The 27,987-nt window shown below is 43.3% G+C and overlaps 2 protein-coding genes across 3 annotated transcripts; both read left to right on the top strand.

Annotated features, from left to right (window-relative positions):
* The first annotated feature begins 103 nt into the window (after positions 1-103).
* Positions 104-16,259, top strand: jade3 (jade family PHD finger 3). The gene is made up of 12 exons (XM_076278552.1): positions 104-417; positions 5,024-5,092; positions 5,269-5,328; positions 5,488-5,567; positions 5,898-6,055; positions 6,770-6,960; positions 8,254-8,465; positions 8,828-8,995; positions 9,808-9,924; positions 10,447-10,929; positions 12,687-12,804; positions 13,137-16,259. The coding sequence occupies exons 3-12, from the start codon at positions 5,280-5,282 to the stop codon at positions 14,039-14,041; spliced, it is 2,481 nt and encodes an 826-aa protein (XP_076134667.1). The 5' UTR covers positions 104-417; positions 5,024-5,092; positions 5,269-5,279; the 3' UTR covers positions 14,042-16,259.
* A 4,003-nt stretch (positions 16,260-20,262) lies between these two features.
* On the top strand, positions 20,263-26,069 carry plcxd1.1 (phosphatidylinositol-specific phospholipase C, X domain containing 1, tandem duplicate 1). 2 transcript variants are annotated; one of them, XM_076278550.1, is made up of 7 exons: positions 20,264-20,882; positions 21,187-21,318; positions 21,853-21,995; positions 23,021-23,149; positions 23,634-23,789; positions 24,433-24,613; positions 24,981-26,069. In XM_076278550.1, the coding sequence occupies exons 2-7, from the start codon at positions 21,195-21,197 to the stop codon at positions 25,223-25,225; spliced, it is 978 nt and encodes a 325-aa protein (XP_076134665.1). In that variant the 5' UTR covers positions 20,264-20,882; positions 21,187-21,194; the 3' UTR covers positions 25,226-26,069. The 2 variants fall into 2 exon arrangements, with proteins under 2 accessions (XP_076134666.1, XP_076134665.1); XM_076278551.1 differs by lacking the exon at positions 23,634-23,789 and having other exon boundaries at positions 20,263-20,882.
* Positions 26,070-27,987: the final 1,918 nt, after the last annotated feature.

The following is a 27,987-nucleotide window of genomic DNA, read 5'->3' as shown; positions in this document are numbered from 1 at the left end:
AATGTGACATTATTTACATTAATGTACACCTTCATACTATATAAAATGCATTTCTTATTTATTTAAATATGGCTACTGTGTTTACGTTCCTCAGGTGAATGAGATGTAGGGAATGTAGGCCCCGTTTTGATGCCAGCTTAGTGAAATCGTATATAGAACGTAGCGGCTATGCGGATAGCTAGGAAAACGGTTTGCAAGAGGCGGAGTCTAGGACCCGGAGGCCCGGGCGGTACAATAGAGCTGTTGTGCCGTGGTGGAAAAGAGATTGCAGCTCTGGGAAATTGACAGTGTGGAATTGGAAAAGAACAACTAAAAAATATTCCTATTTATATCATACACAGCGACCCAGCTCGTCCATAACTTTCCGAAAGACAGTGCTGCTCGTAATCAACTCCAACAGCTCATTTTGGATCTACGGTAAGGTCGTGACATGAACAATACTGCTCGTGTTTCAGGGCTCAGTATGCCATGGCTTGCCCTGGATGGTTTATCCATGCAGCTAGGCCTGCTTCCTCTTGCGCATAGAGGGGTATTTCGGGATTTATCATAAAAATAGGACAAAGCGAAACGTTCCTTGAGCGATTTGGATCGTGCCGATTTCATTGCTGTAATATCTGTGTTGGTTGGCCCTGAAATTATCTTTTAGGAAGTGCACATTTGTCACGAGTAACGTTAGTGGTGGCGCCCTCGTTTGATTTCGGCTAGTCGAAGCCTGTGTCTTCGTCATCTACGGCTCGAGTTTGGCGCCAAGGCCGTCAGAAAATCTTCTAAGGGAACGACATTTCCAGAAAATGGCCTAAGCATCTAGCCAAGTTATTCTTTGTAGAGGTGCCATGATATACCGACACGTTGTATTGACCATGTGCCACTTGCAATTTTGTAGTCAATGGATTGCTTGGTTATGCCACCAGCTGAGACCGATATAACGTTAACTGTGTCAATGAGAGATTTTTCGTAACCTGCAGTTTATCCTCTATATTTCTGGACAGTTAGCATGCTAACTGTTTAGTTATCTGGGTGGACATGTGGTTTATAGCTGCCTTGGCTCTGTTCATAAGAATACCACGGTGTGTAGCCAAGCCTACTATTTTGTAGTAGGCTACACATTTTAGACTCCTCAATATCCTAATTCCACTAAGATGCAGGCATCACGCAACAGTAAACGTTAACGGTAGCTGACAAACTGTTCTTTAGTTAACACAACTCACTGACATGCATGTTTTGTCCCTATAAATGACTTTAACTGTACCTAATGTTAATACAAGTCAACAGTGCAACTTTCTATTAAAACCTGTTACAGCACTCACTGTGCTGTGTAACTTGTCCGTTAGTTAAATAGACAAAACTTACAGTATAATAACATTGTGAAGATCTACCGACAGGGACAGTGATTGGTCAGTCGTTTGCGCTTGCTGTAACCAGAGAATGTCTAGGCTCTGCTGTAACGTTACAATGAAGTGCTATGGTAATGAAGTTGATGGAACGGAAGTAGTTTAGGAGGAATTTTGGAATGTCTCCCAAAAGCGTCTCTTTCCCCCATGTGGACCTCTGTGGTGACAGTGCGGGGGCACATTACAGACACTGGCAAATACTAGTCCCACTTACTTTACTCTTTTTTGCTGTAAGCACCTTGAGCAAGCCATGTTTCCAAACTCAAACAAATAGGACTACTTAGTATGCAGGACTAAATGAGGCAGATTTCAAATAAGTTTTTTTTTTTTCTCTGACCACCTTGTCTCATCCATACCAAAGCACATCTTTTTAACTCTTGTGCCAGTGGCTTTGATCTGCTCTTTGTAACCTCAGCAGTTCATTCAACACGGTCTAAGGCCCTATGAAACCATGCAGAGCCTACCAGCAGGAATACAGAGCCACAGGCAGTCGGACAGAAGTGGAGAGCTCCTGTCCTGTGCTGTGGAAAGCTACATTCCCTAAGCTGGAGTGGTGGGGGTGATGGTGATGTGGCCAGGGCTGGGTATTGTGTTTATTCGCTGGCAGGGTTGGAGGGGGATGGGGTGGGGTCTAATCAATGGAAACAGACCAGAAGGACACTGAAATGCTGCCAAGTCTTAGATGTTTCATGCTGACATGAATATTTTTCTTTTTAGAACATGGACCCTCCCTCTCTCTTCAAATTCTAATATTTACTCATGAATGCATTCATGCATGCATCATTTCTAGAAATATTTACACTAATGATCCATCTTTAGTGTTAAACTTTTAAAACAACATAAAACAACTTTCTGCAGGTTGCATTACAAGTCAAATATATACATGCTGGCTTTTTACAACTGGGAAAAAAAACCATCCATGTGCACAACTTGGTGATCCTTATGGATAAGGGAAAACAAAACAGTTACACTAAAATCTAAACGGTCATTCATTTGCTGGAAAGATTATATTTGTTTTCTTTATTCTTCTGGACTAGTTGGTGTGAGCTTTTATTTTCATTTGCACTGCAGAAGGAGTGTGCCTCATGCAAAAACAAGTTCCAGTAATAGCCCACCTAACCTGGGTGGCCCATCTCTGTATAGAGAGGTCTTTGTTTCGCCCCAGCGGAAGCAGGGACAGACAGACGCAGAAGGATGCCCTCTCTGTATTTTAACCATCCATTGTTGTGTTAGGCTGTGCCTTTTGTTCTTTGGCTGGAGGATGGCCCGTAAACACTTTGCCATTAGAACCTAGATGGTCGTCATGGTGCACAATCAGGCCTAGTATGTGTCTGGTTGTGTGTGTGTGTGTCTGTGTGAGTGTTTGGTTGTGTAACATTGGTATTAGTGCATACATGTCTGTCAGTGTGTCGTTGGTTGTGTGTACGTGCGTGTGTCTGTGTGAGTGGCTGAACAGTCAGCTGCAGATGTCGGCTACACAGGGCTCGAGTGGAGTCACGAGCAGGCCTGTTTGTGTCACAGACGAGGCCTGGACCCACCGTCTGCCCGCCCGCTACACTGAACACAGCGCGGCCTCAGCAGTGTACACAGCCAGGCCTGCGGTATGTGTGAGGATTTGAACAAACAAAAGGAAAAGACCATCTCAAAGTCACGCTTTTTTCTCCCTCTTAAATGTACCATAATTTTATCTGGGAAAGACTCAATGGAGTTATTAAATGTGTTTTTAAATGCATTTTAAATGCTTTAAACTTCCAATGCATTTTAAAATCTTTACTTTTAGTCATTATTTAATTTGGATTATCTGCTATAGCTCTCTAATCAACTCCGACCGTTTTAAATAGTCGGTAGAAATAAGGACAGAAACAGTCATCTTGATTGCCAGGCTACTATCATAGCATAGTTATAAGAATGTATTGGTAAACCCACTGATGCCAGGGGGTATTCCTGGGCAAGCGCTATGGCTTAATTTTCCTAGCCAAACAAAGCCATAGGGCTCTTCTTTTAGTAGGTCTACCATTTACTCTGAGATAACATACCCAGGTTTGTCACTATATCACCTACTTTGAATACTCCCTTGGTGTGTGTGTGTGTTTTCAGTCTCAACTATGGTGAAAACACGACCCAGCTGCTGATGGTGGTAGATGGATCTCGAGATCACAGCACCAGTACTGAGCAGAAAGCTCTTCTAAACTTGGGGCCATCCTGACATTCTCTCTCTGACCCCAACTGAGCAAGCCCTCTAGCCGAGATCGGAGCCGAGGCCTGCCGCCTCACACAGACACAGCGCGTTTCACATCTGACCACTCAGTTTCCTATGTGGTTGGCCTGCAGGACGGTTGTCCGATTCGCGCCAATACGCCATAGCACCACCACCAACTCCAGCGTCAACACCAGTCTCTAGTCAAGTAGTTCAGGTCACTTGGAGGAAGCAGTAGACGGTTATGTAACAGGCTCAGTGAAGGCTTTGCCAAACCTGTTATGCTTACCTATGCGCTTAAACATACGCTGACTCTCAAAGGTTTCCTTAGGTCTCTCTCCCTGGCGTGACGCAGTCCTGCCGTAGACATGAGTGGCCGACATTCTCTGCATTCCTGTGTGGCTCTTGGTCGTGAAGTGGAGTGTTACTAACTAATGGGTCCCTTTTTCTCCCTGAGACTGTTACAGTCTCTCTGTCTCTCTCGCTCTCACTGCAGGCCGATTCCATTTCCGTCGTCTTATGGCGTTTCCTGTCCCTTAGTATTTTTAGCGAAGAGGTAACAGCAGGGAGTTGCCTTCACTAATAGTAGTAGTGACTGTTGGCTCAGTTGTGGTAGATATGGTCCAAAAAAAGGCTTACGGGTGGTTGTAGGTGGTGTTCACACCTCTTCTACAGAGAAAGGATAGAGACTTCCACTGCTCTGCTGTCGAAATAATTGGTTTCATAAGTTTGCAGCTTCTTAATGCTTATGTCATATTAATAGAGTCTTATTCGTATGTTCAGAAAATGCAGAGGCGAGAGTGCAGTTCTGGTGTATGAGGCGGTGACTGATGCATTAATAGCCTCTCTGCTGCCATACCATGCACCTCTTTTACTGCACCTCTCACCTCACATGGGCTATACGAAGCACTTCCTTCTCATGAAAACAGTTACAGTCCCAGAGGCTGCTGGGAGTTGTAGTTCATTTGAATTATACCCTGTGGAAAAGTCCTCTGGTTTGAGGAAAAGTCTCCAGTGGTATCAGTGGGACAGAACCTCATTCAGAACAGCCCTTTGTGAGCTCTGTTTATTTCCTTCTCAGTGGGTAGCCTCAGTTGAGTATATATTTTGCACTTGACTGAAGCCCAGCAAGGTCCAACTTGGCCGTGAGTCAGATTGACACGGGGATAGGGTCGATGTAATCCTAGAGCTCTCTCTCTCTCTCTCTCACACACACACACACACACACACACGTCAAATCTCTCTCTCTCTCTCACACACACACACACACACACACGTCAAATCTCTCTCACTCACTCACACACACCAGCACTCTCTCTTTTTCACTCACACACTCACACATGCACACACGCACACTCACACACACACACACAGACACACACACTGTATGGTCTTTCCCCTTGTCTGACTGACTGTCTCCCCATGCTGTGTGCAGGGATGAGAGGAGGACAGAGCCAGCCCATCAGAGGAACACACTAGCATGCGCGTAGATCACAAATTTATGGTGAGTCAATGTGTAACTGAAGTGCCTACTTCCTCAAACCCTATCTGTTTACTTGTGTATTTGTTTATGTGTTTTTTAGCCTTTGTTTGCACTGTAACATTATAGCAGCCATTAAAAGGACTGCGCAGTATCCATTCAGTTAATAAACCATCTTGCTTTTTTAATCTGTATTGAAGGATACAAAAGGATGAAACGCCTCAGGTGTTCAAGCAGCAGTGACAGCTCTGACAATGAGAGTGAGTACAGCCTTACATGCTCTGTGTAACATCTGTCAAAAGTGTCGTTTTGTTGCGTTACTGACAAATGTGTAGTTGACGCCTGGAAAGCCCAACTTGGTCCCTAATGTGTAAAGGTGGAAACAGATACATTGAACTTTTTTTATTTTGCACATGCAGGTCCTTCGACCTCCTTTTCCTCCAACAAGTATGGAAGCAAACCTGGAACCCCCGCTTCCAACCCTAAGAAACCGGCAGAGGTAAGCCCGACCTCCATACCAAATGTACCAAAAAAAAGTCCCACCACCACCACCACCAATAGTGATTTTATTTAATTGTTTGTACTGTTTCAGATTTTATTTCAGTTGCATTAAAAGTGCCGCAATTCTAATCCCACACTGATATTTTGTGAATTTGGCCAGTTAATCCACACAGTTCTGCAGCTATAGGTTAAATGTGTGTGCTCAAAAAAACTCTCTGGGGACCATGGAAGACAGGATTTTAATTTGACTGACTTTAGTGCTGAAACATCAATGAATTCACCAGAAGAGAGGACCCTGTCTTCAATGTATGGCTTGCTGTGCCCTCAGGTGTTCCGAAAAGACCTGATCAGTGCCATGAAGCTGCCGGACTCGCACCATGTCACGCCGGAGGACTACTACCTGCTGGCCGACACATGGAGGCAGGAATGGGAGAAGGGGGTGCAGGTGCCCGCCAGCCCCGACACCATCCCCCAGCCCTCCCTCAGGTGTGTGAACAACACATTACCTCTCTCTCTTTCTTTCTCTCTCTCTCTCTCTCTCTCTCTCTCTCTCTCTTTCTCTCTCTCTCTTTCTGTCCAGACCCAACATCATCCCCCCAACTCTCCCTCATTATACCTCTCCCTCTTTCTCTCTGTCTTTTTCTTGTCTCTCTCTCTCTCTCTCTTTCTTTGCCTGTCTGTCCTTCTCTCTCCCCCTTGCTCTCCATCCATCCCCCCCTCTCTCTCTGAATCTGTCCTCTGTCCTCTCTCTCTCTATCTTGTGTTTCTATCTACAACTCTGTTTTTCTTTTCTCTCTCTCATTGATGACATGACCATAATATAAAACAAAGCAATATATTTATTTTAATTTAACCAATGTAAATAATGAGAAAAGAAGTTACAAGATTTATAACTCTCTCTCTCCTGGTTCCCTGCTAGAAGGCCATTAGTGTTGTAAATTAGCTGCAATTCATTTGCCTGCTCTATGAGGTGTTAAATTGTTTATTAAATGGAAATAATTTTAATGAGCATTTCTATCATTAGAATGTGCCTAACAGATGTCTGACAACATGTTGACTACTGAACGGCTGTTCTGAAAATAAAACATACCAAGCATGTCACAAATTTCAAACACATGCAAATGTTTTGAGTTGTAGTTGTTTTGTTTTTGTTTCTTTCCTATTTGAATCCCCTTTGCATGCATTTTTCCCCACCTCCAGGGCTATTGCAGAGAGGTCAAAGGAGCTGCTCTACTCCCGACCCAGGAAGTACATCCAGTGCTGGAGCCAGGACACCGCGGAGACGGGCTACGTGAACATCAAGGAGCTGGCCGAAGCCATGTGCCGCTACGACTTGGACGACATGGACCTGTACTGGCTCAGGGAGCTGAACGCCGAGCTGGCTCTGATGGGTGAGCAACACTGAGGGAGGTCCATCTGGGGATGGGCGAGTTTGTGCTGAGCAGTCAGATTAGAGTTGGTAGGAGTTGGCTCAGCTGAAGGATGCTCATACTTGTTCCCTGGATTCCATTCAAACATTTTTACCAGAATTTGCACCAAAAAAAAGGCCCCGGCCATAGCGCGACTGGCTGGGGCACCTGCACCGTATGCCGGTGACCTGGGTGGTCCTGTCCTGATCCCACCCCCACGCTCTCTCCCACTCACTTCCTGTCATTCTTCACTGTCCTGTCTGATTAAAGGCATAAAAAGCCCCAAAAATATAAAAAAAAAAAATAAGAAAATTGCAAAGAAAGACTTAAAAAAAGGCTTGTATGCCTATGACAGAGGTGTGAACTTCGACTTAAAAGTAAACTTCAAAGAACACAGCCACAGTTGTAGACCAGACCACTAAAACATTGTGAACGGTATGTAAGTAGGTTCAATAAAGCGCTTAACACAATTTCAAGCTCTAGTGAGGGCAGGAGCTTGGTCCAAGGTCCAGTTTTACTGGGAGTGGCTCAGCCTCTGATTTTGATACTAGCTTAATTGACCCATCTCGTCCTCTTTCCGATGGCAGTATCAGGTAAATAAAGAAACAGCCTGAACTAGAGTGCCACTGATTAATGTGTGAGTCAAAACTTCGCTTGAAGTGTCTACTTTTTTTTTTTTGAAGACATTGCAGCACTTTTTTTTTTGAAGACATTGCAGAAGTTTTTACAAATAGACCATTTTAAGTTTTCTGTCACATCTTCAGACCTCAGTCAGTGGAGACATGACAAAATGTGCACAGCAGAACATTTAAAACGTTTGGCACAGCCATCTTAAGCACTAGTCTATATTTGTTGACATTGATGTGTCCTCATACAGGGGGCAATTCTCAGGGGAATTGAGTAGCCCTGTGTATAGCTTTATTTTGTGTGTATGCGCGTTTGCGCGCGTGTTTGTTTGTCTGTATGTGTGGCTGTGTGTTTGTTAGTGTGTGTGTATATTTTGTGTGTGTGTGTGTTTGTCTGTACGTGTGGCTGTGTGTTTGTTAGTGTGTGTGTATATTTTGTGTGTGTTGACTGTATTGTGTGTGTGTGTGTGTGTGTGCGCACGTGTGTTTGTTTGTCTGTATGTGTGGCTGTGTGTTTGTTAGTGTGTGTGTGTATTTTGTATGTGTGTGTGTTTGTCTGTACGTGTGGCTGTGTGTTTGTTAGTGTGTGTGTGTGTGTATATTTTGTGTGTGTGTTGACTGTATTGTTGCGTGTAATCTTGTCCCTCAGGGGAAATGCCCGTGGATGAGCTGACAATGGAGCGCACCATGGAGGCCCTTGAGAGGCAATGCCACGAGAACATGAACTACGCCATCGAGACGGAGGAGGGCCTGGGCATCGAGTACGACGAGGACGTGATCTGCGACGTGTGCCGCTCCCCCGACAGCGAGGAGGGGAACGACATGGTGTTCTGTGACAAGTGCAACATCTGCGTACACCAGGTCTGTCACCACTTGTATTGTGGACTGCACTGTGAGGGTGGGAAGCTGGCAAGGGAATTATTAGCTCTTCCCCTGTGCTTTCATTGTTGGGTTCCTCTGTTCTTCTGTCCCCATGGGTGTGATTAGTTAATGCTATTACACAGAGTGTACTCTTAGCTGACAAAGCATCGCAGTATAGGACGGAGTGGAATGGATGATATAATAGTATCATAATAGTGTTTTTATCATAAAATGGTCATTTCAAGTTTGAGATTGGCGGTAAAAAGGCAGGGTAATACTGATCTTCATTTTTTGTCATAGTTTGGTGAAGGTTGTCATGGAAATATTGTCCAGGTCCCTTACGTCAGTTGTCCTCCCCACAGGCCTGCTACGGGATTGTGAAAGTCCCTGATGGGAACTGGCTGTGTAGGACTTGCGTACTCGGCATCAACCCCCAGTGCCTACTGTGCCCCAAGAAGGGCGGTGCCATGAAGGCCACGCGAGCAGGAACCAAGTGGGCACATGTTAGCTGCGCGCTCTGGATCCCAGAGGTATGTTCTTTTGGTTCCGTTAATACACACATTAACTGCACGTTCTGGCCCCTAGAGGTATTTATTTTGGTTCCGTTAATACACACGTTAGCTGCACAGTCTCGATCCCAGAGGTATGATCTTTTGGTTCAGTTAATACACATTTTAGCTACGCGCTCTGGATCCCAGAGATTTCTTCTTCTGGTTTAGTTATTAAATAGGAGAACATGTTTTAGCTAGGGCTGTCAATCAATTAAAAAAATTGTATCAAATGAATTACATACTTTGTGATTAATTAATCTAAATTAATCTCTTATATATTTTTTGCTGTGAAAGTATTTTAATTTCAATTCAAATGAATCATTGAATAATCAGCATTAGTGACATTAAAGTTCAAAAACTCTTATTATTATTTTCACTGTTCAAATAATGGCCATAATAATCTATGATATGACCTAATATGCTGAGGTATAAATTCAAAAGTGCTTCGGGAAGAAGTTTTTTTTTTTTCACATACAAGGCATTTCAGGCCACAGATATAACCTAGGGGACACAATGAAAATAAATTAACACTTCCCTCAATGTCAGTTATTTTTTCCTCAAATGAATTAATCAAAATGAATCAGTTATTTTGACAGCCCTAGTTTTAGCATGTTCCTATTACTATATCGGCTGGCGCGTTCCCACAGCAGCCCACAGCCACATGCAAGTGATTGAACCCAAAGTTAGATGCCAGGCTCCATTTGACAAGCAGTCTCCTTTCAGTCTGTGAGTGTCTAGTGTGTAGACTTACTATCGTTGTATAACTATCTGGTCATTTTGTCTCCATATAGGTGAGCATCGCTTGTCCAGAAAGGATGGAGCCCATCACCAAAGTCTCTCACATTCCTCCCAGTCGCTGGTCCCTTATATGCAGCCTGTGTAAGCTGAAAACCGGAGCCTGCATACAGGTGAGCAGGGCTGGGGAAGGGGCGCTGTCACAAGGGTTGAGTGCGCTCAGGCTGGCCTTCACGCGGACTCGAGGCCGAGTGTGGTGACCTTTGTCTCGTAAGGGAGATTTTGATTCAGAGCGTAGCTTGGAGTTGTGTGGTGCGGGAGTGGACGCCCGTTCACATGGTACCACCAGCGATGGTCAGGGAGGATAAAATGGTCAGGGAGGATAGCGACGAGAAAAAAAATAGCGTCTGAAAAAGTGTGTAGTGAAATTTACTACAATACATTTGTGCTTCAGTGCTAAGGGGCATTATTACTCAGTGCTGTCTTGGGAAGTGTGGTGACTGAGTGGACACCCCTTAATGTGGTACCACCATAGCTGAGCATAAACAGCTGATTCTCTCTCCCTTTCACATTGTTCCATGTAGAATTTTTGATTTGTAGGGATGGGTGACCGTGCTGCTTTGAGAAATGTGTTGGTAGAGCTACCACTGTAGCTGACTATTTTTTGCTGCTTCTCTCTCTCCCCTTTTCTGCAGTGCTCAGTGAAGAACTGCACCATTCCTTTCCATGTGACCTGCGCCTTCGAGCACAGCCTGGAGATGAAGACCATCCTGGACGAGGGCGACGAGGTCAAGTTCAAGTCCTACTGCCTGAAGCACAGCAAGCCCAAAGACGGCGAGCCGGGCCTGAGCCCCAGTCCGAACCCTAGCCCGTGTCCGGCCCGGCCTAAGCCGCCCACCGAGACGGAGAAGGTGGGTCTGCGAGCCCAAAAGCTCCTGGAGCTGGAGGAGGAGTTCTACTCGATGGTGCAGCCCGTTGAGCTGGCCCAGGAGCTGGGCCTAGCGCCGGCGCTGCTGGACTTCATCTTCCAGTACTGGAAGCTGAAGCGGAAGAGCAGTTTCAACAAGCCGCTATTGCCCCCTAAGGAGGAGGAGGAGAACCAGCTCCTGCAGCCGCAGGAGGACAGCATCCACACGCGCATGCGCATGTTCATGCACCTGAGGCAGGACTTGGAGAGGGTGAGTGATGCTCGCTTTCTCCATCACAGCATAAAGCCCTGGCGCCTGACTGCAGCCTTAGGGTGCGATCAGACAGGACGCGCTTTGCCGCTTATAAAACACGAGGTGAACTACAGTATGTTTTCATAAAGACGCAGCCACTTTTCCACTTGGACTTCGCCTCCACAAAAACGCTAGATGCAGCAGGCGCAAAAACCGTGAGCCGCTCTGTGTGCATAAGTAGTGCGCAAAAAGCGTACTGCCAATACGAAACAGCATAAAAAAAGTCACACATCACTGCAAAAACCGCGGCCTGTCTAATCGTTCCCTTAGTCACCATTAGACAACATAGACATGATTTATTTCACTTCCAGATGCTCAAATTCAGTTGTTTCTCTATGAATCGATGCGACTAGGCAACATCTAGACCGTTGCAATGCACCTCCTATTTATATGAGCATTTATACGAGGCTCCTAAAAGCACAAAGTGCTCAACGTTTTACATAGTTAAAGGAGAATTCCGGTGTGATATTGACCTAAAGTGTGTTGAAACATGATACCGAGTGTGAACGTATGTCTCATAGCCCATCTCGGCTTGTCCCCTGCACTCCAAAATCTGGTGCTAGTTAGCCATTGCTACCAACAGCTTGTTCAATGGTGGTGCTTCGGCATCGGGCTAGCCGTGCAAATAAATCACTGTTTTACACCATTTACGAGGCTCAATGTATCTCCACACTTCATTGGTATACTACCGAAGGCCCTGACATTTAAAACGAGACAGATAAGGGATGATAAGGGATCAGATTCCAAAAAGAATTCAGTGGAAATGCATGGATTCCAGTTTCTTCCAGTAGCAGCAACTACAATCCATGCATTTCCACTGAATTCTTTTTGGAATCTGATCCCTTATCATACCTGTTCATTCTTACTCGTCGCTCGACTTATCGTGACTAAATTCAAGATGGCTGCAAACGCTAAACTTCGTGAAGATACTGTCTGTATAAATCGTCTTGTAAGTAAACTACCAGTGCTTTTTCAAAGTTCTCAATGTCTCGTTTTAAATGTCAGGGCCTTCGGTAGTATACCAATGAAGTGTGGAGATACATTGAGCCTCGTAAATGGTGTAAAACAGTGATTTATTTGCACGGCTAGCCCGATGCCGAAGCACCACCATTGAACAAGCTGTGGGTAGCATCGGCTAACTAGCACCAGATTTTGGAGTGCAGGGGACAAGCCGAGATGGGCTATGAGACATACGTTCACACTCGGTATCATGTTTCAACACACTTTAGGTCAATATCACACCGGAATTCTCCTTTAAGCTTAAGATTTTATGGCATCATTACTACTGCATTTTACCACTGTTGACTGAGCAGATAATTCTGAGTAATGCCCACAATAAGGTCTACACACGGAATGAAATACATCAGGGCCAAGCTGAAAGGCGAGAGGAAAGTCTAATCTGTGTCACATGTCAAAAACAGCCACTAAATTAAAGTCCCCCTTTAGCATAGCCCTAGACTGCTCCTGCGGTAGTAATAGTAACAAATTCAGAGACTTCAGTTTAAGTTAGAAAAATGAAGTAATTCAAAACGTTTTGAATTAAAAAGAATTTAAATCAATTTAATTCTTTAAATTGATTTAAAAAAAATGAAAAATCAATTTCTTTGAACTGACCCAAAACATTCATTCATTTGTAGTGTCCTAATATGCCTGTGTGATTTGCAGAGTCCTAATATGATGCCTGTGTCATTTGCTTGTGTGTGTGCTTTGTCCAGGTGAGGAACCTGTGCTACATGGTGAGTCGGCGGGAGAAGCTAAAGCTGTCCCAGAGCAAGTCCCAGGAGCAGATTTTCAACCTGCACGTCAAGCTCATCAACCAGGAGCTGTCTGCAGGTAACACTCCTGACACCTGTACAGTTTAGTCATTGTTGGCAAATGTTTGATGGTGAACTTGTAAGCAAGCCTTATGGGGCAAGTCATATGGGGCACAAAATCCTCCTGTAAAATTGTAAATCATGATGATAACTTTCATTTTATACCAAGCTCTTGTACTAATAACGCCCACAAATATTAAAGCGAAACTAGAAATAGATAAAATGGTGGTACATTTTTGAGTTTACACAGGTGGGTGTAACACCATTGGTGTTTTGCATGGATGTTTCTGTTGACATGGTAATTGGACTGAATAGGATTCTTGTTTCCCTGTTTTATTTATTCGCCCTCAGGCCTTCCAGTATCCATTCCAGTGGAGAGCTTGCTGTTCCGGCCTCCACCCCGAATCACACTGAAGCTCAAGATGCCCAAGCTGTCGCTAGGCAACGGCAAAGGCTGTTCCAAATCAGGGAACGGACCCCTGTGCCCAGACAACAGCGTCAATGTCTACAACCGGGGCGGCGGCGGGATTGGCCAGGGGAAGCCCCAGCTCCACCACAGCCGGGTACGGAAAGAGGAGCGCGCCAACGGCCTGATGGCCGCCGCGGCACACTCTCATCGGGACGGTGGGCCCAGCAGCGGCCCGACGCTACCCGTCAAGCCTACGGGCAAACCGCTGGCACTGCACGCAGCCCTGCACGGCCACGGGAAGGGGAAGGGTAAGGGGGACCAGGAGAGGAGCCGAGCGTCAGCGGCATCGGCGCCAAAGTCCAACGGCTTCATGGAGAAGCCCAGTACGGTGGCCCAGAGGGACACGTCCTGTCAAACGCCCAGTGAGCAGGACGCTCAGGACGAGGGGGGTGCAGGGAAGGGGGGTAAAGGGGGTGCGCAGGGGGCCTTCCACAAATCCACCATGGAGCACTTCAGCAGGTCCTTCAAGGAGGCCACCGTCAGCCTGGTGCGGACCACCGAGGACCTGAGGGGCTCGGACAAGGCCTCCCGCAAGGGCTCGTCGTCGTCCGCAGGGAAAGAGCGGCTCTGGGCCAAGCCAGCAGGGGAGAGGCGGGCGGAGAGCGACGGCTACTGCCCAGACCTGGAACTGAGCGACTCGGAGTCAGAGGCCAAGGGCAAGCAGCGGCAGCGCTCGGGCAGGCCGCAGGCGGGCAGCAGCCCCGCACGGGGGGACTCGGGTAAGGGCGGCGACGGCCGCCGGGGGAAAGTGTCTCTAGGGTCCAGAACCTCAAAAGTACAAAGGTGACGACTCGATCTCATCGCGCTACGCCTCACGAGCACTACTCAAGTTGAGCTTCTCTCCGACTTTCACTGCCCCTTTCAAAAAAAAAAAAAAAAAACATTCTGGGATTTCCATGCCAATGCAGGTGTCCACAAGTGCCAGGTTTGTTCCCTCTGATTGTGAGTTCCTGGATAGAGCCAAGCCCTTTTGCCATGAAAGATCAGTGTTTGCTCTGGAAAGCTAACCTGCTTCAGTTAGCAATGCTAGCCGTGAAGTGTAAACATGGGCACCGGTGAACAGTTAGTTCTAAGTGGCATTCTGACACATGGTCCTTGGCTGGGACTGACAACAACCAATTTTGTCTGGCTGTGCATTGCCTTTGTGTTTTGCAAACAGGGTTTTTATTTTCTTGTCATGAATAGTTCCACACAGTATCAACCAAGTACGTAACATTAGATGGGCCTCAAGTTTCTGTTGTATATGTTGATGAAAAAAACTTTGTTTTTTTATGCTGTAAATAGTCACTTATGTCAGACGAAGCATGTTTTACCATGTTTCATAAATAAACAGTGACATGGTCTCTCTATGACATTATGCAAAAAAAAAATAAAGCCAGTTTTGTGTTTGTTTGGAAGAGGGAACAAGGTGACACAACTTCTGGGTCACTAAATACTGTCAAAAGCTGGCAATCGCATCCCTTCCGTCTTTCTCTCTCTCAACTGTCTACTGAAACTGCATTAGCATGCTTGCTGTCCTGTTGCTTCCTTTTTCTCAAAAAGGAAACCTTAATCTTTGGAAAGTCTGAAACATTTAAATAGTGGTTCTTCCATGTGTGTGTTAACGGAATTGGAAGAGATCCTATGTATGCCGTATCTCGTTGAGATGATTAGCTTCACATTCATCTGAGCTGTTTTTAAAATGTGTTTGGATGATTATGGAATCCACAGTTAGTGCTGTTGGTATCAGTTGCAATGCAATTGTGTAAGCAATAGAGACAGTATCAGGTTAAAATGGTTTAAGATAAGTGTAGGTTTTTTTTACAATGGAGGTCAGTTGTTGAAGTTCTATTTAGGCTACAGTGGCACTGCATGTTGTAGCCATTCTGTATTGAATTCAACTGTGATTCTGACTTGAGTTTCAGGGTGCTCATTTTTTTTACCTCTGTGAAGTACATTGGAGTATATATGAGCCACAAGGGGGCGGTGTGGAGTTGACTGACTTTGACTCTCACAGACCACGGGTCAGTGAGCCGCCAGGTGGGGGCGCCAGATATCGACTAAAAGCCTTAGAAACAGTATATTTTTTTCTCAAGATCATGCCAAAAACACCTGTATTGAGTGTATTTGTCATAATGCCAGCAATTGAGATTTTTGGAGATGCCCCTTTTAGAGGCTATATTGCCTAAAATGCTGCTGTTTAACACCATTGTTTACGTCAGATGTGACCCATCTTCACTCCTTACTCATACTGTACTGTAACACTTCCTCCACATTTCTCCTCACTGCTCATAGTACTTAAGGTTCATCATGATTTAAGGGCTGTTGAGGGCCTGAAGTGGGATCTAGTGAAACTGGGCCTGTCAGTCGGGGCATCGCTCTTTTTAAAAGATGGTCCTGCCCCAGGCTACGCTGTCTCTCGCTGTGAATTTAACCCCAGTGGTTCCCTAATGGCCTGTCACGGCACTTGCAGAGTTGCAGTATCTGTCTGCCAGCTTGGCTGGTCGACCAGTGAGAGAGATCCACCCCCACGCCCACCCATTTTAGTGGAAGAGACTCAGCACAATATAGTTCTCCTTTTGACCATGTACTGTAGTTTCTCGTGACCCCCTCACACCATATAAAGCCAGCATCCTCCTTTTCACACCTTTCAGTTTCAGTTCAAGGTCATTGGTTAAACCCAGGGACTGAAAAAGCAAATGCGTTTATGGTGAGACATCCACTCAAAGAAAACAAATAAAAATGTAGTTTCAGAATCAGCTCCCTGTTCTGGTAGCTCAGAGAAATGACCGCATGGAGGACCAAGGCTGGTTTTATTGCACCTGTTTGTGCAGCACATTCCTCTGTGTTGAGTGAAGGAGACATGGCCAAGTATGTGTCTGTGTGACTGTTTGCATCCTATTTGCTTTTTTAATGTGTGTGTGTGTGTGCGCTATGTGAACTTCCAGAGTGAGCTTCCGTGTCGCTGGGATCAGGCAGTGTAGTGCTGTCTGGCAGCAGATTAAAAAAAACACTGTATGGATGTGAGCTTGAAAAAATACAAAAGAAAAACAAAAATGCAAAACAAAAATAAAAAAGGGCTTTCCTGTAGAGCTGAGAACTTCATAGGACTTGATATTTTACACTAAAATGATGACATGCAAAAGGTGGATATCCACACTTTTTTTCATTTTCTTTTCTTCTCAAAGAACCATTTTTTCAATAAACTTGAAAATAAATTCTCTGTCTTTAGTGGTGTTTTTTTCAGCTATTTTCTTTTGTTATGGTTGCACTAGTTAGTTGGTTTGTTTAGTAGTCTTCTGAGAATGACTAGAAGGTGCTCTACCTATCACCCTTGTTGAGTATCTGCGGTCAGCATCCATGCACATTGAGGTGAAGCAGAAGTCACTAGATCAGGGGTGTCAAACATACGGCCCGCGGGCCGGATGCGGCCCGCTAGATGGTTTAATCCGGCCCAGACTTGTAGAGAATAAATTTCTGACGATGTCAACAAAAAAAAATCTCTAGCCCATTCCTGTGAGGAGTTATGAATTTTCAAAGAAATAACCGAAATGCTCAATTCAGCCGCTAGGCGCAGCCAAAAAACAAAAAAAAAGTTTGGAGTTGACTGGTCCTGTGCTGTCAGTTTGGCTACATTGTCGGGAGAAAAGCAGGCGTTGCGACAAAATTTAGAGACAAAGTGCAGCCTGCAAACGGAGGACAAGATGTTTGGGCATTTTATTGTATTTTGCAACACAGGAAGTGTGTTGTAAAACATTAAACTTGGATCATGTTAAAGTGTGGTTGCACAAACTGTAAATGTAATCAGGTCGCGAGGTCTGACACCGTCAGTTTGACTGTTTTCTTAGTGATAATGGCATTCTGTCTGCCTTACCATACCACGCTGTAGTACGGTGGTTAAGCCGAGGTGCCGTACTCAAGCGTTTCTTTGAACTACGAGAGGAAATTGGACAGTTCTTGGAGAAAAAAGGCAGACCAGTAGCAATTTAAATGCCCGGAATGGGTGCAGGATCTGGCCTTTATGGTGGATAGCCTATTACACAGCACCGCCACCTAGCCTACAAAATTATTTGATCTGATGTAACCTAATCGTATCAGTTGATCGTATTGCTCATGCACTGCTAACTTATGTTTGTTAAATTCATTTTATTTTTCATACATTTGCACATTTACATTTTTAAGGCAGGATGTTAACTTACTTCATAGCTCCCACTTGAGTTTAGTGTGGTGAGTTGGTTCAGGTGGTCAGATGTAAAAATGTAGGCCTATCCACTCAACTATAAAAATAAACCAGTTGTTTATGAGAGTGAAATGCATTTTATTTCAATTTCATTGGCCTCTCTGAATAAATGTGTAATAATCTAATATATCCCTTGTGATTTATGTAGGCTACAAATGTAGGCTGAAGGGTAAAGCATAGCCTACTGAAAAAAACTAAGCTGGAGATTTGGAGTTGTCAAAGGATGTTTTGCAATTATTTCACTGGTCCGGCCCACTTGAGATCAGATGGACTGTATGTGGCCCCTGAACCAAAATGAGTTTGACACCCCTGCACTAGATGCTCATTCTTCAGCACTTAATGAGTCCTCTCTGCCTGGACAGCCCTTGTGTCTCTGAAGCGGTCACTGCCATTGAAACATTGCACAACCGCTGTGTTAACTTACAAGAGTGTTCAAACTGATAAGTCTCTTTATCATTTAAGGATGGTAGCTGTTCATCAACGCTCCCTGGCTCTCCAAACTCCGCTGTAGGACCTCCCCTGTGTCGATTCAATCCCCCACTAAACAACCGCAGCCGTCCACCATGGGGAAGATAAAGGACCTTGTATCCCTGACGCACCAAAACAGCTTTTCCACGTTAGCACTGGGTCAGCAAGCTCCCCACAAACACAATTATTTTTCTCCAGGCAGCAGCAGAGTGGCTGGAAAGCACCTCTTCTGCACATCAGACTTACAGTAGCTCTCCTTGATGGGCTCTGGGGCACATACTCTGATGAATGGGATTTGAGCTGTGTCAATCAGGATCATTCTTCACTGTAAGAGGCAGTGTGGTTGGGATGTAGAAGTATTTAGACACACAATTTTAGACACATCCTCTGAGAAATTAAACATTTTTTCATTGACAATGTGAGAATATTTTTGGACACTTTCAGCAACATGGAAAGCAGAATAGTCCAAGCTGACAAGCTTTGTGGCTTTGGTTTATGCATCTTTCTATCACTGTAAAGTATCTAACATTAAACAGACATTTGTTAAAAAGGCATAGGAGAGAACCCAGGTGCTGGCCTATTGATCAAATGCAAAAAAGTGAGTGAAAAGAGTGTAATGTTGTCATCATTTCCATCATCTCAAGCAGAGAAGTAATTCACGTCTCCTACTTTTCCTCAGGGTGGAAAAATACACCTCATTAGCCTGAAAAGAGTCCCACTGCCCCAGAAACCCACTATGAGGAAGATCAGACCACCTCCCCATCCTCACACACACTCACACACACACATCCCTCCTCTCAGTCTGTGATCATAGAGGCGTGACCAACAACATGAATGGAGGCTTTGGGGGCACTGATTGCATGCAGTGAATGGAGACCTCATTGGTTAGCACGAGGTCCCCAGCTCAGCTATGCAGTCAAATGGGGCACTGCACTAATAGCTTTGTCTTGTTGTGTTTCAGTTGTCAGTCCTCTGAGAGAGAGAGAGAGAGCAAGCAGAGTGAAAGAATTTGCCACTTCAAGCAGTTTTCAAATGACAACTTTCCCCTTCAAATAACAATCCCCCTCCTTTCAATTTAGCTTAACATAACTTCTGCAGTGCTAGAGAAGAACAGACATGCTTTGTAAAATAAATATGTATTTTTCTAAATATTGCAGTGTCATTACTTAACAAGATAGCTGCATTAGCAAAAGGAAACCGTTTTGTGCAAAAATAACCTCTGTTAGCATGTTAAAAAATGTGTGTTGATAGCCTATGTTTTTGTGTTGAGAAGAGCCACATCCAGCCCAAGGGGCCATTAGATGTAAACACACAGTGGTGACGTGAATAGGACGTGAAAGCAAGTGCACTGGGTCAGAATCACATCGTGCCCCAGGGGCTGCCTAAAAACGCCTGCTCTGGCCAGCGCGATTTAAAATGCAACGTTTGTTCACATCTGTTTTTTATGTACCACACAAGTCTCACATGAACTATACTTATTACGAGATGAAGAGAGAGAGAGAGAGAGAGAGAGAGAGAAATCATGTGCTGTTGTTTTGAGGCCTACGTGGACATAATGTCAGGCTCTGGTGATGCCACTGGTTTGAATGCTGCTGCATGCTCACCACAAAAGATAGAGGTGAGGGATGGCTGTTGAAGTGTGTTGGATGGGTGAGACAGATTTCTTTACCCCCCTGAAACAGGGGTCACTCGGGTGCAGCTGCCTCAAATGTAGACATACTTGCTTATGGAAAGAGGCAGGATGGAAGATGCACATACAAGATACAGGCTTATTTTGGAAAATTTAGCATGCATTGTGATCTTCCATGTTCTCTGGTTATGCATACAAATTAATATTGTCTAGCCTACCTTCAGCAAAAGGGATTACACTAAAATAATCTAGTAGGAAAATCTGAAGAACTGCATGCCAAAGACTTTTCACCAAGAAAAGATAAATTAGTAATTTTTCAGCAAATAATTGGTGTGCCCTCAGTTTTTACGCATAGGCTAGGCCTACTATTTTTAAGATACCATCCCGTAGGCTACAGGCTCCCAATCTGAAATCCTTATAGACACACTGCTGGCATTTCTAACCTCCACATGCCGCGCAATATTCTCTAGCGTTTCCCCTTTAAAACATTGTATGCCGATCTCGTTTAGGAAACGCTGCACCAAATGTAACAATGTTACAAAGTAGCAGTGCGGTGATGTAGGATGATATTTGGGAAAAGCTCAGTGTCATCGGGAAACGGCCCTTTACTCATTGCACTGAGGTCAGCATTTCAACTCTCAGTTGCTTGTAGCCTACGGTAATTTACACCAACAGTGCCGCAGTCGAGGTAGTATTGGAGGTTGCCTACGTTGATTTTTGCTTGACGAATGCGGACTGTATAATTTCAGCAGGGCAATCGTTATTTTCCAGCGGGAACTTTGCTGCTGGCTCTTTAAAAGGAGTTTGATGTAGCATCTGCCGATTACGCGGACTTCAAACCCCGCCTTTACGAAATGGACATCGAGTCATACCGGTAGCACACTACTGATCTCAGTAGTCTAGTCAGATTGTTTTTTGGAAGGTGTCTTGTTCAGGAATTTTGGAGGAAGGTCCCATGCTGAATTGAGATGTGCTTAAGTGCTCAAATGGAATAATGTGAGCGGTCTTCCGGGTCCATGGACAACCTTTTTGCGCTGCCGTCTTATTTCGGTCTGCTGTGTTCTATCCAACACCGTGGAATTTTGGACTGGATACCCTGCCAAAGTTCAACCTGATACCACCAATGGCCAGGAGTACACAACGTATCGACCTCATTTTTCTTTGACAGTTATGTTTTTTACGGAATGCTCGAGTGGTTGTCTTCATGTGACACACCCTTTCACTTCTGAAGTAATTTGTTTTTGCTTATTAAAATGAAACAAGATTGACCTGCTGGTACAATCTGCCTCCAGCATACAGAATAACGGAACGGTAAGTGCTAGAATCGGTGATAATGCACCGGTGTAAAAAGCCTCTTTGAATGACACACACTTTGTAGCCTAGGCTATAACTGGTGAAACCCTACACGATCTGACATCACTGGTGATGTAGACAATACAGCTTTGTTCATGGTATATACACTACATGGTAACACTTCCACAACAACCGGCTTTTTGTATAGTTCTGAGTTCAACTATTAGATCAAAGCCTAGCCCACTTGGTCCCACTAGGTTTCAACAGACAAGATAGCCTTCACTTCTGTTTTTAAATTTAAGTGAATCTTATTTTCTGACAGGTTTGAAGATGTCCTCAGTGGTTTTGTCTGAGGTCTGTGAGGTGCCACTCAAAGACCTGCCCTTGGACAACTGGATGGCACACCTACCCAATGCATTGTGGGACATACCACTCTGTAACCTATCCATCCCAGGTACCTAATACCTTCCATTCACCTACACCGCTTAAGTGTTTAGTGGGTTTATGTTTAGTGAAAACAACAGTTGCTGACTGCTATTACACACACACACAGTGAAAGCTGTTTCAGATGCTGTCATTTTATCAATGCTAGATGGATTTCCTTCTCGGGTGTTTCTCCATTTAAGTACACAACATGTCTGCACTCTGTATAATTTCTGTGGAGCCACTGGATATTAGCTGACGGCTCCTGAAATAACTAAGTAACAAACGTGGTGTATTTTTACATTTGGCGTGTGAGATATGGTTCTACTGAGTAAAGAGGTTTTGAGTGATGCCAACTGAGTCTGTGGTTACTCGAGGTGGGTCAAATTGTGTGCTTGCAGACTGTCAGCGCTATTTTACTGTCAAGGTCGATAATGAGCAACAGCCCCAACAAAGTGTTCTAGGCCCACAAATAAGCACAGGATTTTGCTTACGTTTAAGTCTAAGACGTCTAATTTCAAAGTTTCCCTCACTAATCTGCTGTACATATGCTGCTTCTTTTTAGGGAGTCATAATGCGATAACCTACTGCCTTGATAAGAATGACCGGTCCCCAGTGGACCTTACCCAGCCTGATGTGCTACAGAAACTGGACAAGTACATGAAGCCTCTGATTCGCCCTTTTGTTTACAAATGGGCCATTGCACAGGTGGGATACTGCAACATATTTTATTTGAACAAAGAACTGTGCAAGATAAATTGGAATACAACAGGAGTTGATTGAATCCGTGTCATTTTTAATCCAATTGTAATACATGTGGTTGCTGTTTTTCCACAGTATGTGATGAATCCAATGGGTGATTAGAATACATGGGAAATGGTTATTTATATTTCTGAGGATATTGTGAAGGTTGAATATAATTATACACATATTTCACATCACATCTTTGCACATGTTACATTTATGCAATTAAACCCCACCATGCTGTGAATGTGTATGTCTAAAGACTATTTAGCATTTTCACTACAAATATATCTCAGAGCTTGAAACTGAATATGCTGTAGCTCAAGATGCACTCTGAAAGAATCACACGACCATAAGATGCTTTTCTCCATTTGCTGATGCTGGTGTAAATGAAACAGAAACACTTTAGGGGAAAGCCTGTCTGAAAGTGCTTGTGTCGAACACAGCAAGATTTCACTCTGTCAGCATTTCTCCTGGCGGAGTTTTAAAGCTTAGTCTTCTTCCCAGGGAGGAGTTGAATCCCTCACATATATCCAAATATGCACATATGAATACAATAACTCAGTATCAATATAGGTTACCTTACTTTCAAATTCAACTTTAATCTCCAAATTAAGGTAACCTATATTGATACTGAGTTATTGTATTCATATGTGCATATTTGGATATATGTGAGGGATTTTTTTCCCCCAATCTTAACATTTCAGTCCTCAATTATAATCCATGACATTAACTCAGCAAAATTATCCTCAAGTTTAACTAGCTCTCTGTCTAGTGTGTGTACTCTGTTAATGGTAAACAACAAATAAAGTGGCTCATACACTATTCCAGTCAATCAATATATTACTTCCAGAGCAAAGAGTGGAGGACTGTACTTTGATTGGCTGTTGAGCTCTCAAATATCAACAACCCCAACACCAGAACTGAGGACTGGACCTTTAATTATTTTAGAGGACCTCTAAGTCATCTTGCTCTTTTGGCCTCATCAGGAGTGTACTGTGAAGGAGCAGCTTGATGGTGGAGTCAGATACTGTGACCTCAGGATAGCCCATCGGCCAAACGACAGCTCTACTGACCTGTACTTCTATCATGGAGTGTACACCACAATTACAGTAGAGGTGAGGAGCCTGGTGATCCAGACTGTAATAGAATATAGCCTTTACCACCAACAGAGAACTAAATGCAGGCTGGTTCACTAGATAACACTAAGGTTAAAAGAATTCTGAACAGAACCGGTTCAAGAACAAATTCTCTGTTGGTCGAAAAACAGAAACTGCATAAATAACAAAGATGTAACTGCTGATTTGTGTGAAGAATGTAGGCAAACTGAAAAAAAAAAAGATATATATATATATAAGACGCCTTGGATAAAATCATCTACTGAATGACTACGGTCATGTTGTGCACATCAGATGTGTTTTGTAGGTGTGGTGACTGGGGGAATGTGTAGATTTCCATTTTATGAAAATCAATGAAAGTCAGGACGTTCCACAGGGGTCACACTCACAGTGCATTTGGTCTGCACAAGGCCCAAGCTTTTAATGTAAATGACTTTGAGTTTGTGGTGATCCATGTGAGTTATGTAGCCTCCTCTGTCGGCAGACAGTGCTGAAGGAGATAAGAGAATGGCTGGATGCTCACCCCCGCGAGGTCGTCATCTTGTCCTTCAGTCACTTCCTGGGTCTGAGCCAAGAGCTCCACAACATACTCATCTCCACCATCAAGAATGTATTTGCTGCAAAGTTGTGTCTAAAATCGGTAATATGCCATTCACTTGTAACAGCTAGTATTTCTGTGCTTGGCATGTGCATTGTTGTGCTATGAAAGATTTACTTTCATTTTTGCAGTGTGTTTGAGCCCGGAACACAGAATTACATGTTAAATAGTCATGGTTGTTTTAGAGGTGTGCAGGAGGGGACAAACTTCAGCAGCTTGATTTGCATTTTAGAAGTCCTCGTCATCCTCATCAATTAAAGAGCTGGGGAATACATATTCATATGTCCTAAATGATAACTTTTTACAAACATTTGCCACTTTTTGAGGTATGCTTTTATCATGCAACTAGTTTTGTTATAATCTTCAAATTCGTTTTTTTTTTTAATGAATATGATCAACTGAAGGACAGGTAAACTTGTGTCACCCCCAACAGCCATTGAAGATATGCACCATGTCATTCTGTGTTCTGGGCTAAAACACACTGCATAACTGAAAGGAAACCTTTCATAGCACAACATTTCTGACCATCACCAAAAGACACCATGTTAGCAAGCTTCTAGCAGTGCCAAAAAGGCGTTTGCGTTTGGTGTTTGCAAGTTTTTGCATGCCTCTTATAGTTGGCTTACAAGTAAATTGTTGCATACTGTTGCTTTAAAAACAAATGCCTTTTGTACCTCTTAAACAGGTGCCAGTGACCTTGCGCAACCTATGGAGTAAAGGATTTCAGGTCATCATTTCTTACGAGCACAATGTAGTTAACTGCCACAGCGAGCTGTGGTCCCACATTCCCTACTGGTGGGCCAACAAGTCCAAAGCTGAGGCCCTCATAGAGGAGTTTGAGCGACGGAAGCAGAGCGGCAGGCCAGGTAGGAGAAGGAAATGTTCCCTACTGTCTGATAAGCACTTTCCCCACTTGTCTCGATCTACAGTGAATTTATATGTAAATAGATTCTACTTGCTGACACTTTTATGCAAAACTAAAGCTGTACAAAAAAACACAAGTTGAATGCATCATCATACATCATATTATCATAAAACCACAGTTCCCTGTGCACCAGTGCACAATGGCAGTTTTCTGTGAGTCAGTTCACAGCACTTCACCCACTAACATCAGCATGATTTAAGCACAACATAGACCTGGGTGAAATTACAGCCATCACACTTTATAAGCACAGTGTATGATAGTTGTAATTTGGATACTGGTTGTGAAGTTATTTATTTGTTTTTTTCCAGCTGGATTTTTTGTCACAGGTATCAATCTCACCGAGGACTTGAAGTATATCTGTTCCCATCCAACTGAATCTCTGAAGGACATGGTCATGTCCACTTACCCAACACTGTTGGCCTGGGTGAAGGAGCAGAGACCTGGCTCCAACACAGGATCAATCAATATCATTGCTGGGGACTTTGTGACTGAGAGCCAGTTTGTACCAACTGTCATTGCACTGAATGAAAAGCTCCTGAAACGGACCTCATAATATTTTTTTTAAATTATTATTATTATTTTGGTCATAACAATTTGCACAATGTATTGTTTTTTCTTTTTTTAAGTAAGCATGAAACAGCGAATGTGACTTAGTTTTTTGAATCAATATTTACTTCAGGCATTTTGACAGGATTTGATAGGATGTATTTGCACACTTAAAATGCTGATGTTTTTTCTGGGTTACAATGGAAATGATGCACTGATCTTTTTATTACATACTTAGGTGTCAGTATAATCTTACTGTTAATGCAATGTCTTAATTTTTAATTCTGAACTTTAGGAAATCTGATTAGGTCAATTTTTCCTTTCTGAATGGATTTGATATTTTCCAATCTCATACACATCAGTGATGCCCTTACAGATTTGATGTGTGACAGTAGAATAGATAAGCTGATTCATTTTGAAGCATAACACATATCCATTGGTTAGTAGTAGCACAGAAACTTTATAGAGCGCAGAAAAACTGTATGTCATGGGGTTAGCATGAAAGTCCAAAAATAGTCACAGACATCACAACCTTTATAACCCTTATATATGCAAACTCACAGATATTACATGGTACCAAATACCAATATATTTAGGTGTAGGAATACAATGTACTGCTTCTTTTGGATGCATGCTATCAGTGGTATGACTCCTGGCATGAGGTATTTTTTATACAACTCAACTGCAACTGTTCCACATTAACCAGTCAAGAAAGCTTGGGCTTTATGTCAGCAGGACTTAAGTGAATGATATTGTGGAGATTATGCACCCTTCCAGCAAAAAGAAGGGAACAAAACATATGAAGAATGTTTCAAAAGGTCTTAAATAAAAGGAACTAAAACTACAACAAACACACTGTCAAAGTTGAGATCACTGGACTAAATCATTCATCTTGGCTATCACCACTAGGGTTGCAAAATTCCGGGAATTTTCAAAGTTGGAAACTTTCCATGGGAATTAACGGGAATATATGGGAATAAACGGGAATTAACAGGAATAAACTGGGAATTTTTAATCTGGCAAGTTAGTCTATAACAGGGAACTTAAATGCAGTGGACAAAACCCCATCTTGCAGCATAATATTAGTTAAAACAACCTGATTTAATGCAATTTCAGTCAAATTTCTACACTGCACATACGTCAATCCCATGCACACAGCTATCAGCATAGGCTAGACATAAAGGAAACCTATGGTGCGTTCATGTGCATGGGGAAAATAAATTCCCAGTGAAAATATCATCTCATGTGGGAATAACTGTTGTGAAACTGGGGGAAGTTTGCAAACAGATTTGCCCAGTTATGGGCTTGTCGTCACTTTTGTCCTCATTCAAATGGGTGTACATCATTAATCTGTCTGATTAAGGTTGACAATTTATATATAACTTACATAATCTATAAGGTTTAGCTAAGGTGGTAGGCTATGTTGTGTCATTATATTTTTATTTGTTGTACCATTTTCTGGGATTCTAACTGAACAAACTGATAGTCAGTCAATGTTTCAACCAATTGGATTTTGTTGTTGAGTGGCGTGGTGTATCTTGGGCAGTTCAGTGGTTTTAGTGTTGCTATCTTAGCACGCTAGTAAACCATAGGCAGAGAATGGGATTCCCGCTAGCATGGTAGCTAGCTTTGTATGCTAAGCTAAGCGAAAATACGAACAAACAAATCATATTGCTTATTACGAAACAACATTTTAATGTCTGTATGTGAAACAGTAGGAATTACCAAAAATTCCCAGTTAATTCCTGTAAATTCCCATAATTTCCTTTAATTCCATGAAAGTTTCAATTTGGAATATTTCCAAAATTCCCCAGTTTAACTTCCCATGGAAAGTTTCCGGAAATTTACCGGAAATGTTCCGCCCCTTCGCAACCCTAATCACCACACACAATGGTATATCAAAACAAGTTCACTTTATTGCTTAAAATATGTGTCATTCAAAATGCATTGACCTCAGATTTAGATATCCAGAGCACCATGTCTAAAGTTTAATGTCAAGTCAAGAGTTGTTACATGGTGTACGATGTTCATAGTGATCAGTGACCAGGGACATGAGTAAACAATCCCCACCACCACCACCACCACCACCACTCTCTCTGTTGGTTTTTAGCTCTAAAAATGAAACCTAACCTACACTGTAACAAGATTCCGTGATTTTCACAGCATCACTGCTGTTTTTGGGGAAAATGTGTACTGTATTTGTGAATACAGTATGTTGCTGTGGTTTCGCTATGAATTATGGTCAAAAATGGTCAAACTACAGTAATAAAAATTTGCTGCGAATCATAACACAGTAATAAATCTGACTCCTCCCTCACTTGTCAGCTTTTTGAAAATTTTGAAAAAACATGGCGGAAAATCAGTTGGGGTTTTCTGTTTTCTTTTTGCACATAAATACAAAGTTAAGCTCCCAGATAGCAAGGTGACATTGATATTATGTTGATTTTCCATCCAAATCATCATTTTGAAAAGATATTGAAAAGTCATGGATTTATGGTTTACTGGGAAATTTTGACGTGGTGATTGAAACGTGCACCGCGCGACGACGTTTGAACTGTCCGGCGGGAGATTATTTTTGAGCAACAGTTCAGTCAGTCAGACCAACGGTGTTCAGCACTGACAAGTTCGCAGCTCCACCTTAATGGTAAGCAAGCATTTATTTATGTAACGTTAATGTTTCATTGTGAAAGTGTACTACATTAAATTCGGGCATGTGTACAGTCTATGTACGTTGTACTGTCTAACTTACAACTCATCCATGCTTGTTGG

This window comes from Alosa pseudoharengus, unplaced genomic scaffold (genome assembly GCF_046254945.1).
Source record: "Alosa pseudoharengus isolate Yale_2024_CS ecotype anadromous, Long Island Sound unplaced genomic scaffold, YU_APseudo_1.1 YU_APseudo_1.1_scf_11, whole genome shotgun sequence".
In the NCBI taxonomy this organism is placed as follows: domain Eukaryota; kingdom Metazoa; phylum Chordata; class Actinopteri; order Clupeiformes; family Clupeidae; genus Alosa; species Alosa pseudoharengus.
This window is presented reverse-complemented; position numbering and strand designations above follow the sequence as displayed.

What these genes read in the sequence shown, in the direction of transcription:
- jade3 (XM_076278552.1), top strand. Translation starts at nt 5,280, where the DNA reads ATGAAACGCCTCAGGTGTTCAAGCAGCAGTGACAGCTCTGACAATGAG. An exon ending in CGCCGAGCTGGCTCTGATGG is followed by an intron (nt 6,961 to 8,253) that starts GTGAGCAACACT and finishes CTTGTCCCTCAG; the next exon opens with GGGAAATGCCCGTGGATGAG. An exon ending in GCGCGCTCTGGATCCCAGAG is followed by an intron (nt 8,996 to 9,807) that starts GTATGTTCTTTT and finishes GTCTCCATATAG; the next exon opens with GTGAGCATCGCTTGTCCAGA.
- plcxd1.1 (XM_076278550.1), top strand. Translation starts at nt 21,195, where the DNA reads ATGTCCTCAGTGGTTTTGTCTGAGGTCTGTGAGGTGCCACTCAAAGAC. An exon ending in ACACCACAATTACAGTAGAG is followed by an intron (nt 23,150 to 23,633) that starts GTGAGGAGCCTG and finishes CTCTGTCGGCAG; the next exon opens with ACAGTGCTGAAGGAGATAAG. An exon ending in CAAAGTTGTGTCTAAAATCG is followed by an intron (nt 23,790 to 24,432) that starts GTAATATGCCAT and finishes CCTCTTAAACAG; the next exon opens with GTGCCAGTGACCTTGCGCAA.